The 13,224-nt window shown below is 45.4% G+C and overlaps 1 protein-coding gene across 1 annotated transcript in view; it reads right to left on the bottom strand.

The window, feature by feature from the left end:
* Positions 1–311: 311 nt before the first annotated feature.
* Positions 312–13,224, bottom strand: part of Clnk (cytokine dependent hematopoietic cell linker) — a 60,617-nt gene continuing 47,704 nt past the window's right edge. Inside the window, exons 11-14 of the mRNA XM_077803141.1 lie at positions 12,687–12,820; positions 9,352–9,429; positions 5,133–5,288; positions 312–458 (exon numbers count right to left, since the gene is read on the bottom strand). Coding sequence (XP_077659267.1) covers positions 312–458; positions 5,133–5,288; positions 9,352–9,429; positions 12,687–12,820 — 515 coding nt within the window. The remainder of the gene's footprint in view (positions 459–5,132; positions 5,289–9,351; positions 9,430–12,686; positions 12,821–13,224) is intronic.

Raw genomic sequence — 13,224 nt, 5'->3', positions numbered from 1 at the left:
ATACCTTCTTGCAGCCTTTGCTGCAACATGAGCATAATACCCTGTTGATAGTTTTTTATTGTTGTTGTTGTTGTTTAGGAAATACTTGTAGGAGCCTGGTTTTTATCCTTGCATGTTATACATATTTCTGTTTCAACTTTCAAAATCATGTTTGATCTTTCCAATTTCCACCCATCATAGAACGTTTACTTTTTTTTTTTTTACAAAGTCAAAGAAGTCATCTCTAAATACACAAAAAAATAAACTTTTGAGATAAATGCAAAAGGACACACACATTGACTTCAATGAACAAGGAGGAAGCAAGGACCAGGCTAGCCAGGCGGGAAGTGTCCAGGGAGGGTTAGTGGCTGGGTGAGGTAGCATTGCTCTCTGTGGATTCCGGTTTTATCTTTGCCATCGATGAGTGTAATAGGAAAATACTGGTAGTATTCAATGATGTCTTCCACGGAATCAAACTTCTGCAACACACAAAGGAGAGGTAATGGTTTTTAACATTTTTGTGTCTGGTTACACTGTAGCTAAGGTGCTCTCTTTTATTCAGGGACCTCGTCTCACAATTTTCATATATAAAGAGAGGTTAGAGTGATTTTTTTTTTTTTTTAAGGATTTGGCAAAGAAGGTCTTGAAGGGTGATTGGTAAGGATGAGCAGGTGAGAGGAGGTGACAAAGGTGTTCGCAGGGACCCCAGTGAGCCCAAACAGCTCTTCATGTCTCCTCCCACAGAGCCTTTCCTGGACTCAGACCCGCTGACCAAGGACCACCCTCCTGTCGCAGCCTTCCCAGGCGGAAAGACTCAGGTGGGCGGATGATGTAGCAAGTATCATGGCGCCTCTGCTGCCTCCTAGCCTCGCCCCTACCTGGGCCCAGCCAGAAGGGAGGACATGGCTGGAGCCCAGGAAAGGATGGGAAGTGCTTCTGATGCTTTCCTTCCTGCCAGCCCTCTTGTCCTCAGGAGTTGTAGTTAGCACAGACGAGTGGTGACAACTACGGGGCCACTGGTCCTTGGCCAGTCTGGCTGTCCTCCCTGGGCTTCTTATGAAACAGGGAGGTGACTGCAGAGTTCAGTTTCCAGAGATACAAAGTGCTGTAGCAGTGCAATGGGAAGTAAGGTTATTTCATGTTTTGGGGAACCAGGAGGTGTTTTGTTCAGAGTACAGACTTGAAAGGGGCTTTGCGTGATCAGTGATCCTAAATAAGTCACAGCAAAGGTATTGAGACATGAAAAACAGGCATACAGAGCCCAGTCAAGGTCAGGTGCTGGGAAGACTTGTGCAGAACTATGCAGACATTCTGACAGGTGGGTTTGGACGAGTTCCTGAGGGCAACATTTGAAGGTAGTTGGGAAGACTTGTTCTCTCTGCCTCCACCCAATCGTCCTCTGCAAGCCCCTGAGGTGAGCAGAGCAGGTGGAATGATCTTTCCTGAAGAGCTAAGGGGATTACAGCTGGGAGAATATATTCTTCCTCATACAGAATATATTGACTTATATACAGAATATATTGACTTCCTCAGAGTCACACAGCTGGGGGGCCAGGGCAGGAATGGAGCTTCATTCTCCTGGGAACAGGACAGAACTCATATGTTGAAATCCTCACCCCCAACGTGATGGTATTAAGAAGTGAGGCTTTGGGGAAGTGATTAGGTCATGAGTATGGCACCCTCATGAATGGGGTTCATGTCCTTACTATAGAGATCCCAGAGAGACCTTTCCATCATGTGAGATCGGTGTGAAAAGGCACCATCTATGAACTAGGACGTAAGTCCTCGGCAGACACTGAATCTACCTTGATCTTAGACTTCCCAGACTCTGGAACTGGGAGAAAGAAGTTTTTGTTGTTTGTAAGCTACCAGTTCCATAGGATTTTATTATAGCATCCCAAACAGACTGAGACAAGCTGAGACATAGGTTACCTGGTTGAAAACCCTGCCTCAGACACTGTCAAAGCCTGAGAGGGTGCAAGATACTTAGACTTAATTTCTGTTTTCTCTTTTCCTTAGGCTTGCCCTCAAATAATGAACTCAATAATAATCGTTTTAATGATCTACTAAATGGATAATATTTTATACAGCATCATAATTATAATAAGTAGCAGGAAGCAAGGCAGGTACAGTTAATCAGGTTGTCATTTATTATTGACTTCTAGTGACATGCCCACAACTGAAATGTTGCCCCCAAAGAGATTTTTAGAAAAGGTTATAATTATTACTTTTATATGAAATCATTATTTTTTCAGTGGGACAGTAAATGACATCTTAATATTAGATATTGTTTCTTTTTTTACTAGTTGAGGATCAGGGTGATTTACCACTGAGCAACATCCCCAGTACTTTTTAGATTTAAAATTTTTTTTTTTAATATTTGTTTTTTAGTTTTAGGTGGACACAATATCTTCATTCTATTTTTATGTGGTGCTGAGACTGACCTCAATCTTGTGATCCTCCTGCCTCTGCCTCCTGAGTTGTTGGGATTACAGGCACATGCCTGTAATATTTATTAAGCCACGCATGGTTTAATATTGGACCTTAAAGTTTAGCTCTGTTGTGTTTATCTTTTGTATTGTGTTTATCATACATGTTTCATTTTTATCTTGCTAAAAAAGTCAGGTACTCACATGGAAATAAAAGGAGGAGGGTGTCAGTGGTGGGGGAAAGGCCAAGAGAGATGAGGTGAAATAAAATGATAGGAGTAGTGAGAAATAAACCCATGGTTCATTGTTCATCTTAGTCTTTAAAATTTAATTTATCAAGTAAACATTGAATTTTCAGAAACTTGTAATCACTTGCCGAGGGACCAGTAATTGAAATCGCTCCCTTCTTTCATCTTTCCCAGAATGCCGACTAACAGGACTTTTAAAGCTCAGATAAGGGTTGGCGTTCAGCAGCAGGTAAAGCTCCACAGGTTGCTTAGGGCAGGTGCCTCCCTGGCTGGCCGGGACAGGTACTGAGCCAGTCTCACTGTTGCTTAGGTGCCTGCATAGGTAGGCACAGGTGAACACGGTGTCCCTGGGCGGCAGGGACTCTACCTTTCTCTAGTCTGTTCCCAGGATGGAGCACTGAGACTAGCAAGGTGCAGGCATAAAATTAATGTTTGGCCAATAGATAAGAAAATGGGTAGAGTGGGCCAAGTGGCGCCCCCCTTCCCGTGTCCATGTCCTTGTCCCAGAATTGATGGCAATCACCTTTCATGTTCACAGGGCTAATCTAATTTTATACGGGTAAAACCAGTATTAAATTAAGAATCTTTTGAGGAGGAGCTCATCCTAGGTTGTCTGGGGCCCCGGATGCAAACCTGTGTTTCCTGAAGTGGTGGGAGACTTTAGCGGGAGCAGAGCCGTCAGTGTGAACACAGGCAGAGACTGGGAGGGCGGGGCCACAAGCCACGGAAGCCCATGATGGCACAGTTGCCAGCAGTTGCAGGGTTGAGGAAGGAGCCCACCCTGGAGCCTCTGGAGGGATCACCTCCCCATTGATGCCTTGATTTTCTCTAGCCTCCAGAATGGAGAGAGATTTCTCTTGTTTCAAGCCACCCAGATTGTGATAATTTACAATAGTACCCTTGGAAAACCAACACCACAGATGATCACGAAATCTGAATTCAGGAATGAATTTATAGGCATCCGGGTAATTACATGACCCATGTTTCTTAATACATAACAAAGTGGAGTGGCTCAGGAGTTTGAATTGGGTACCTATGGGATTTGCACGCCCTTCGTGCTATTGAGGGGTGCCGACGGACAGAGCCTTTCTGGGGCCTGATCAGACTTCTCCTGCAGCCCTATGGTCCTTGCCTACGCCTGGGGCACACAGCCCTAAGGAAATGCTTTCAGGGATCACACAAGGTGGACTAGATGATGCTTATTAAGCACCTGCCTCTACATGCCTGACATGAGTTCGGTTCTGCTGGAGCTTGGGGACAGCTACAAAGCATGTGAACTAGTAACTGTCTTGAATACCCTTTTCTCATTATGCATTTCCTGCAGAGGTGGTGACAGTGCCATCTGAACACAGATGCAGGAACCTGCAGATGTCTTGCACTTAGCAGAGCCTTGCTACACCACATTCCTCCATCTATCTTTCCTTGAAGATGTGAGCTTCTTCTCTAGCAAGGCCAAGGCTCAGATTGAAAGGGCCAGGGGACAGCTTCTCTCAAGGAGGATAATTGCAGTTCTCACCCAACGTCCAGCAGACAGTGAGCGCCATGCAAGTGTTAACTAACTATCCTTAACTTACTTGTTCTGGGCTGTTTTCAAATGGGTAGGTCTTGATGTTATCTGTGACCTTATGAAGAAGCCATTTTTTTTCGATTATATTGACTCCCATTGTTACTGTTTATTAGCCATGACCTTGAACCAGTTACTTAACATTTCTGTGCTTTGGTTTCACCATCTGTTAAATGGACGTGTCAGCTGCACCTGGATCGAAGGGTGCTCTAAAGACTCTGTGGATCAAGTTAGTTAATGGTTATTCACTGCTCAGAGTGGTGCCAATGCAGAGCAAATGCAAGGAGGAGGTCAGCAAATACATGAAAAGGAAACCCATGTTTAGAGGACACAAAGGAGAGAAAATTATGGGTTCATCAAAAAGGGTTTTTTTAAAATAGGCATTGGGTTCCTAAGGGTCCTTGGTGGCCATAATTGGAGTAGCTCCATGACATCCACATGATATCCACATCCTGTATTCTCTAAGGAAGAGGAGCCTTTTAGCCCAAGCATTTATAAATCATAGAATGCTTTTCTTAAAAATGAGAAATTTCTATGGGCTGGAAGAGATGTAGAAGGATAAAGAGAATCGGAGCTGGCAAGTCCATGCACAATCAGTGTTCATCAGAGAGGGGTGATATTCTAGTTATTAAAAGAACTCATTAAAAATAATGAACATATAGTAACTAACATTTGTGGTAAGTCCCTGCACTGTTGGGTGTTTGGCCTTCATCCACTGGCCAGTCCTCACCACATGGTGAGAACTAGCCTCTCGTCTCTTGGTTTTGAAGCAGGCGTTCTCGCCGTGGCTGGGTGTGGTGGGCACGTGCACTGGTCTGCTCACTCAGGGCGCCGGGGAGGCAGCATCCTCCAGACTCTACCTGTATTTGCTGCTGCCAGCCTGGGCAAGGGCCCCAGGTCGGTTGCACGCACCTCATCTCCTCGGAGCCCGGTCCCCAGTGCGAACTGCTGACTCTTCTCCAGGAAGCGGATTTTCACATTGTAGACTTTGTTCCCATAAAACACCACCAGAACATAGGGCTCTGCCTTGGATTTTGTGGAATGGTCTCGGACCAAGAAAGTACCATCCTGAAGCAAAAGGAATAATGGTCATCTCTCCAGGTACACCAGTGTCCTGCCCGTGTAATGACAACAAGGAATGTTCCTGAGGGTTAGATTCCCCTATGGGTTTAGTTTTGGGCAAAACCGTTGTTTATGGAGTTTAATGCAGTATGTTTTTATTGAGCAGACGGCCCTCCCGGCCCTCCCACATGCTGTCCTCGCCTCTGTCACCAACCTCCTGTTTCCGGTTCTGCCTGCTGCTGGGGGCTGAGAGAGAGTCAAGCCAACATCAGCTGAGAGGGGAAGATTTTAACCTAAGTCATGAGCCTTGGAGATGGCAGTGAGGACCAGGGTCCCCCATAGAAGCAGGGGGCTCTGAGCAGCTGAATACAGAATGAGTGGAGAGACCTGTGAGAGGATGGCATCCACCTGGGGTGAGGCGGAGGCAAAGTCAGGGCAAGGAAGGAAATCTGCCCAGAGAAGAAGGAAAACCAGGAGCTTTGGGGTCCCCCAAGCATGGTAGAAAGAGAGGGTTTCCAGAAGGTGAACAGGATCAAGGGGTCCAAGGGCTGAGACCCGGCCATGGGTCACAGTGATCAGGCACACTCCAGGGACAAGCTCAGGAAGATGGTCCGGGGGTGAAAGGCTGAGGAAGGGAGCCGTCCTCCTGAACCCGGGCCCCCTTGGTGGTTATCTTGCATCATTTACATGGTGGGAAGGCTGCAGCTGATTGTATGGATGGCTGTGTAGAGGGGTGTAAATGACTGAAGATAAATATTTTAGAAGATAAATAGGTTTTTATATACAATAATTACTTTATGTGTCTCTCTATAAGATGTTAAGGTCTGTAAACAAGTCAAAAATAACACCTGGTATTTTGCCAGAGAAATGTTAGAGTTCGTAAACAAGTCTGGATGGTGCCTGGCAAAATGTCAGAGGGAGTGGTTTGAAAAGTAACAAAATCGAGCCATTAAGTTTGGAGATGCCTTATTGGTTGATTGATGTATCTAGTTTATGCTAATTAAGCTGTGCAAAAGGTATAAATAGCTCTGTTGTCCTACAATAAACGGCTCCTATTCCTGCTGCATCAATCTACAGAAGTTATTCGTCACCCCCCGGTTATTTTGCTGCAGCCGGACCTCGGCAATAAGATATATAGACATGGGTTATATATAGTATTGTGTCTTCATATAGGTTATATATAATATCTCTATAGGTATGGATTGTATGTAGTATTTTGTCTATATAGGCTGCATATGATATCTGTAATAGCTATATAATATCTCTTCATAGGCCTGTGTTGTATATAGTATTTATATATAATTATCTATAATTGAAATTCATAGTTATAGATGTTAATATATGTCATGGGCTGGAGATGTGGCTCAGCGGTAGCGCGCTCGCCTGGCATGCGTGCGGCCCGGGTTCGATCCCCAGCACCACATACCAACAAAGATGTTGTGTCCGCCGAGAACTAAAAAAAAATAAATATTAAAAAAAAAAAATTCTCTCTTCTCTCTCTCTCTCTCTCTCCTCTCACTCTCTCTTAAAAAAAAAAAGAAAAAAAAAGAAAAAAAAATATATGTCATAATGGTAAAAGTACGATACAGTGCTCTACATGCCACAAATACATTAAATTTATAGAGGCCTATTACGCTACACAGCAGGCAGCTACGGCTTACTGAGTAGCTCTTGAGGTGCCCAGCCCTTCACATACACTTCTTCATCTTTACATTAACTTTGAGGGACAGGTATTTTAATGTCACTTTAGAAGGTAAAGGGAATTGAGGCCTAAGAGCTTAAGTGAACTTCCTAAAGCATCAGTCAGTCAATAGAAAACCTAAAAGTCTAACCCAGATTCTTGCTCTTTACATACTCCAGGCTCCCAGCACATAAAGTGTGATTGAGGAATTTTTCTGGAACTTGTTCTGCATAAAGCACTCATCCATAATTGAAACCTTAATACTCCAGCACAGAGCATTGCCAAAGATCAGACACGGGGAGGGGGCCAAGGCTCCCGGCCAAGTTATGGGTTTATCATCTTAAACTCTACATTGAATTTGTCAAAAGAAATCTGGGCAATCCCTCAGCTTAAATTAAATTATCTTCCATAAATCGGAAACACATTTTGACACGACTGAAACAAACAGAAAAGGAAACTATGCTAAGGAAATCATGAAGTCATTCATCTCAGATTGTTTCTTCCCTCCATGCTTCTTGGGAAGAAGCAGAGGCAGGCGCAAAGGGGAGGGATGGCCGCTTACTGCGTGTCCAAGTGAAACATTGTCAGAGGGGCATCTGGTGACGTGCACGTTGCTTTTCTAGCATGGTCCACACCTGGGCTCCACGTGCAGGTCCTCCAAGGGCATTTGGCACTGACCAGCCAAGGAGGGAGCCCACGCTGGAGTCTACCTTCCCTGTCCTTGCCACTCTACCCAGCAGAGGCCAGCACAGCCTGTTTAGTGGAAGGGGAGGTCCTTGAGCTGGGCGTCACCCAGGCACTGTGGCTCCCCATCCAGCTGTGAAGACTGCAGGATTAGTGAGAAGGACACTGATCTTGAATACAGGTTCTGCCACTTCTTCCTTTGTGACACAGCCCTTGGCTTAGCCTCTGTCTCCTCATCCAGGAAACAGGATAGTTCCATTTATTCCTGATATGCTCAGAATACTTTACTGGCACCTCTGTTAAAACACAAGTATGTTCTCTAACAGCTCTGGAAGTCTGGAGCCTAACGTGGATCTCCGTGGCTTGAAGCAATAGGGAAAATCCTATTCCACCACCTTTTCAGTTTCTAAAGGCAGCTAGAATTCCCAGCTCACGGCTCCCCATCAGTGAGACCTAGACTTCTATCACCAGATCTCCTCTCTGACCCTGCTCCCTCTTATAAAGACCCTGGTGATGATTCTGGGCCCAGTTAGTTAGCCCAGGATGACCACTTCACATCAAGATCCCCAACTTAATCTCATCCGCAAAGTCCTGTTTTCCATATAAAGTGACATTCACAGTTTCTAGAGATTAGGAGGTGGACATCTTGGGGTGGGCCATGATTGTGTTTATCATAGAAATATATATAACTTATTGATTGATTTACCAATTCTGAGAATGATGTTTTATTAAAATTTATTGGAGACCCGTCATATTTATTCAGTGATTAACTGACTATATTTTTTTTCCTTACTCAATAATGACCACTGAACCGGTTAGTTGAGGATAGGTTTTGATGTTGAATTAGTCTTGATAAACTTTATATCACTTTTAAGCCACCTACTATGTTCTCTGCACATAGTAGTTGCATGATAACTATTTGCTTTGTGAGGGTGGTTATGGTAGTCATTTGATCTGATTGCAGATATTCTAGTTCTTTTCTTTTTGGCTACATGGTAGGTTTGTACTTCCCCATCCTCTTTGAGGTTAGGTTTGATCATGTGAATTTGGTCAATGATATGTGAGCAGAGGTGAAGTCATTCCTTTGGAGAGGAAGTGCAAAGATCTAGAATGTAAAGGTGGAGGCACACCCTGGAGACGGCATGGCCAGCAGCCGGATCTACCTGAACAGACCTGTCTTAAACGTGGAGTGCAAAGGAGAAATGATATTTGGTTATGTTAAATGACTGAGACCCCGGGATAGTGTGTTACTGCAGCCTAACCTGTCACGTGCTGACATGCAGCATTCATGGTCCCTGTTGCTTTCCGGAAGAAGTGAAACATAAAGACCCGATGTGCCTTAGGCAGACCTTGAGCAAGGAGATGGGACTTGAGGAATCCAGGAGGAACCTTCCAGTGTTTCCACATTTGATCTCCAAACTTCCTTGAGGTCGATTTTAGTATTTTTCAGTTTATAAATAAAAAAAAAAAATCTACAGGTAAGGCTATTTAGGAACTCGAGAAAGTCACATAGCTGGAAAGTGGCAAAACCAAGTTGTAGATCTGAAACTGTCCCCTTTTAAATCCCCTTTCCAATGGCCACCTCCCAACACTGAAACGTGCAGGGTGATGCAGGAACTGTGCTGCTTGTCACAGCCTGTGACCTAGAGCAGAAAAGCATAAGGCCACTGTGTCACCAGTGAGGGCCCCCGCAGAATGTGTTACCTTGTTCTCCTTCATTAACGCCTCTTCTACGGCCTGGCGACTGTACTGTCCAACGTACCACTCGTTGTGCCGGACTTCCTGCAGGACAGGTTCCAGGAAGGACATGTTAGGGAGCACCAAAGGGGGGGTTCTACCTACCAGTGAGTCACTCTAATTGTATTTTGTTCTACCAGTGCCCAGTTACAGGTGACTGTGTAGTAGAAATCCAGCACATGGAATCCTGTCCTTGAACCTGGAGATGCCCACAGCTGCTTGGAGAAAAAAGACGCAGAAAAAAATAACCTCAGCTGGGGATTCCGAGGTTGACAGGAGGGAGAGATGCTTGTCTTTGGGAGTCAGTGGAGAGAGTCTCTGGCTCTGCCCTCAGTGTGGATAATAGACCCTCCGTCTCTCAGGCTTCGAGACCCTGCTGAAGCTGATTGGGGGATGGCCCAGCTCTCCTGGCCATCACGAAGGCAGCAAGGCGGGAGAGGGGTGTGGATGGAGTGTCTTATGCCACTTGCCTGCAGCCACAGGGTGGGGCTGAGATTTTCTCCTTATCCCACACTGCTTAATTTACATCACTGATAAGTGGTTTTAGAGTCTTTTGATGATGAAATCCCCCCACAACAAGGTGAAGGAAGGACAATTGGAAAGACATGCCAGGGACCTGCAATTCTGTCAGAGAATGCCAAGGATCAAAAAATTGGGTGACCCCTCTACAAGGCCCTTGTTATTTAGGGTCCCAGGCCATCCCCACACTATTGGTAGTGTTGGCGTTAGGAGAGGGACGGTGGAGGCTCAGGAAGTCAAAACCTGCCACGTGGCTGGTAAGACTTAAGGACACAACCCTGGGTCTTTGGTGACTTGGTTGGAGTCTGGCCCTCCCAGTAAACCCAATCCATCGATGGTGAGCACACCTGGAGGGCATCAGCAGGCCTGCACAAGCGCCCACCTGCCGCTTCCTTTCCTTCCACCATCTCAGGATGTGAGTCTAGCAGCCAGATGAACTTACTGTTCCTAGAAACCCAGCTTTAGACCTGTGCCCAGAACCTCTCCTGTTCTCACTTGCTGTTACCCAGCTTGTCCATTCTCTTCCATCAAGATTGGGACCCACAGTCACCTCTTACTTGAGGCCTCCTTTGTATTACATAACTTCACCTTGTCCACAGCCCCAGGGAGAGTGGGTGCTGGGAGAGTCCAGAAGAGAACCCAGTATGCTCTCTCTCTCAAAACCATGTGATAGGTTCCCGGCACGAGGCGGCTTGGGACCCTACCTCCTGCTGCAGTGTGAGCTGGGGTGCTCTTGGCCAGCCTGGGGCTTGGCAGGGCTCCTTCATGGTGCACTTTTATTTGTGCTGATTTATTTGTTCAAGTTGGAGGATGTGTAGAATTTTCTAGGCCTGTGTGTCTCCAGGTGTGGTCGGGAGGGGCCTGAGGTGCGGGCATTGCTCCACTTGGCATTAGGTGGCTCTGAGCCGCCTGGGGTAGCAGCAGTGTTGCCCTTCAGTTCTCTTTCTAGACTTCTGAGTAATTCAAGAGCAACATTTCATTTTTGTGCATTTCTTTAATATCTGTGACATTTTTAATCTCTCCTTTAACACAAGAGAAACTCTTTTGCTGATAGCCACTGGCAGGCTAGAGATCCTGCTATGATTTCATTGCCCGCTTTTGTTTCTGTTGCAATGAATTTTTAAAATAAGTTGTGGTAAAATAATGTAAGAATTTGCCATTTAAGTGACAATTCAAAGGCATTAACTACACTTACTTCCAAACCATTGTCACGTTATACATCTCCAAGACTCTTTCATTCTCTGCAAGTTAAACTGCACCCATTAACAACAGCTATGACCCTTACCTCTTCAGTCCTTTGGCCTCTATGAGTTTGATTTCTCTAGGTCCCTCGTATAGAGGAAGCACACTTTGTCCTTCTGTGTCTGTCGAATTTCACTCACACACTGTTTTCAAAGTTGATTCACGTTGTACCACGTGTCAGAACTTCATTCCTTATTGGAGCTGAATAATTTGTGTGTGTGTGTGTGTGTGTGTGTGTGCATGCATCATTTTGCTTATCCATTCATCTGTCAATGGACATTTAGGTTCTTTACATCTGCTAGCTATTATCAATAGTTTCATTATGAACATGAGTGTACGCATATCTATATGACTGCTTTCAATCCTTTTGGGGGAAATACTGGGGAGTAGAATTAGTTTTAAGATTGCTTTCTATCCATGGCATGGAATACAATTTAAAAAAAAATTTTTTTAGAGTAGTGATTCAAAAGGAAAACAGTCTACTTAAAGTAGATTATTAAGTAAATACCATGGTTGGCAGTAAATAATTGAAAGCAGGGAACATACTGTTCTAGTCTGAGCCTCTCTTCTGCCCATAAGGAACCCCCATAGGCTTGACCTTGGGTGAGATCCAGTTAGAACCCAGGATCCCATGCTTACAGGAATGGCAGAGTGAAAGGCGTCCAGGTACAGGGGAAGGTCAATGGAAGATGTGAGGGCAGTGATTTCCCTGAGTCTAAATTAAGAGTAAAAGACAACTTTTAGAATCAGATTGGAATTAATGTTAAGTATAAGAACAACAAAGGCCTTTGAGATGGTGCAGGGATTATGAGGAGTGGACCAGAGGTGCCCGCATGCTCTGCTTCTGCCTACCATCCTTGGCAAATTGGTGAACGATACAGGGGCATGAGATGCACACCAGACAAAGTGCATCCGTCCATGCTGCATGGACAACCTGTGATGAGTGACGTCACAGGTGAGGAGAGAAGGGCACATGGCTATAAAGCAAGCTCTTCCTCCACACAGCTGAGTGCAGAGTGGTCCCAGAGGGAGTAGATCGAATGAGTGGAGTTGGTTTTACAGCCAGAACAGGAAAGAGATGAAAGACAGAACTTTGCCATCTCTCCCCTCTGTAGGTCTCTTCTGGGACAGGGACCATAGCCTCCAGCACACTGTTTGGCACATAAGTGCCCAGGAAATGTTCATTGGACTGGTCAGTGAAGTGAGTGTGTGATATGTGAATATTTCGTTGGAGAAAGAATTGCCATTTGCAAATCCTAGTTAAATCCCCACAAGATTATTTAACCTCCACGAGTCCAATCATCTCTATTTTATGGATTAATGAACAAAAATAGTTGAGAATCTGGAAACACACAGCTTGAAGAAACTGATGAAACAATAGTACAGAAAGTACTTTTAGAAATGTTGAACTCCAAATATGTAGCCATAAAGGAAACAAATCAACACTAATCACAATAACCCCCTCGTGGCCTTTGCCCGCTGAAGCTCTCTTCAGATGCAACTTACACCCAGAAGACCTGGTGAAGAAGTGTCTAGCTTACCTTCTCATCAGATGGGGCTGGAAAAGGTTCTCTCCGGCTTGTGTCTGGATGGGGCAGTGTGTTTCCAGGAGGGCCGTGGCTGGCAGGGGACTGGCATCTCTGGGCAGAGCAGGCCTGCATGCTGCCCTCACCATCTGGGAAGAGAGAAGTCACTGTTGAGTGTGACGGCATTACCAGCTCAGCCTGCCTCCCCTGCACGAGGCAAGGACCCTCCCGCTGCCCATCTGTGGCCACTGTCCTGGCTGCACCCACCTCCTCTCCTCGAGGGCTGCCCCCTCTGCACTTTTTCTTGCTTCAGCTTTCACCTCTTCTCCTCTCTCTACAGGGCACCCGGAGTAATCTTTTAAAAATGTCATTCTGACTTTGCCACTTCCTGTTTCAAAATCCTCCCATGATTCCCTTCCTCCCTGGAACAAGAGCAAAACTTCTTCCTTGTGTTCTAAAGCTCTCTCCATCCTCACCCTCCTCCACATCGCCCGCTCTGTTCTGGCCGTAATGAACTCTGTTCAGTTTCTTAAACATGCCAAGCTCATTCACA

This window comes from Urocitellus parryii, chromosome 10 (assembly GCF_045843805.1).
Source record: "Urocitellus parryii isolate mUroPar1 chromosome 10, mUroPar1.hap1, whole genome shotgun sequence".
NCBI lineage: Eukaryota > Metazoa > Chordata > Mammalia > Rodentia > Sciuridae > Urocitellus > Urocitellus parryii.
This window is presented reverse-complemented; position numbering and strand designations above follow the sequence as displayed.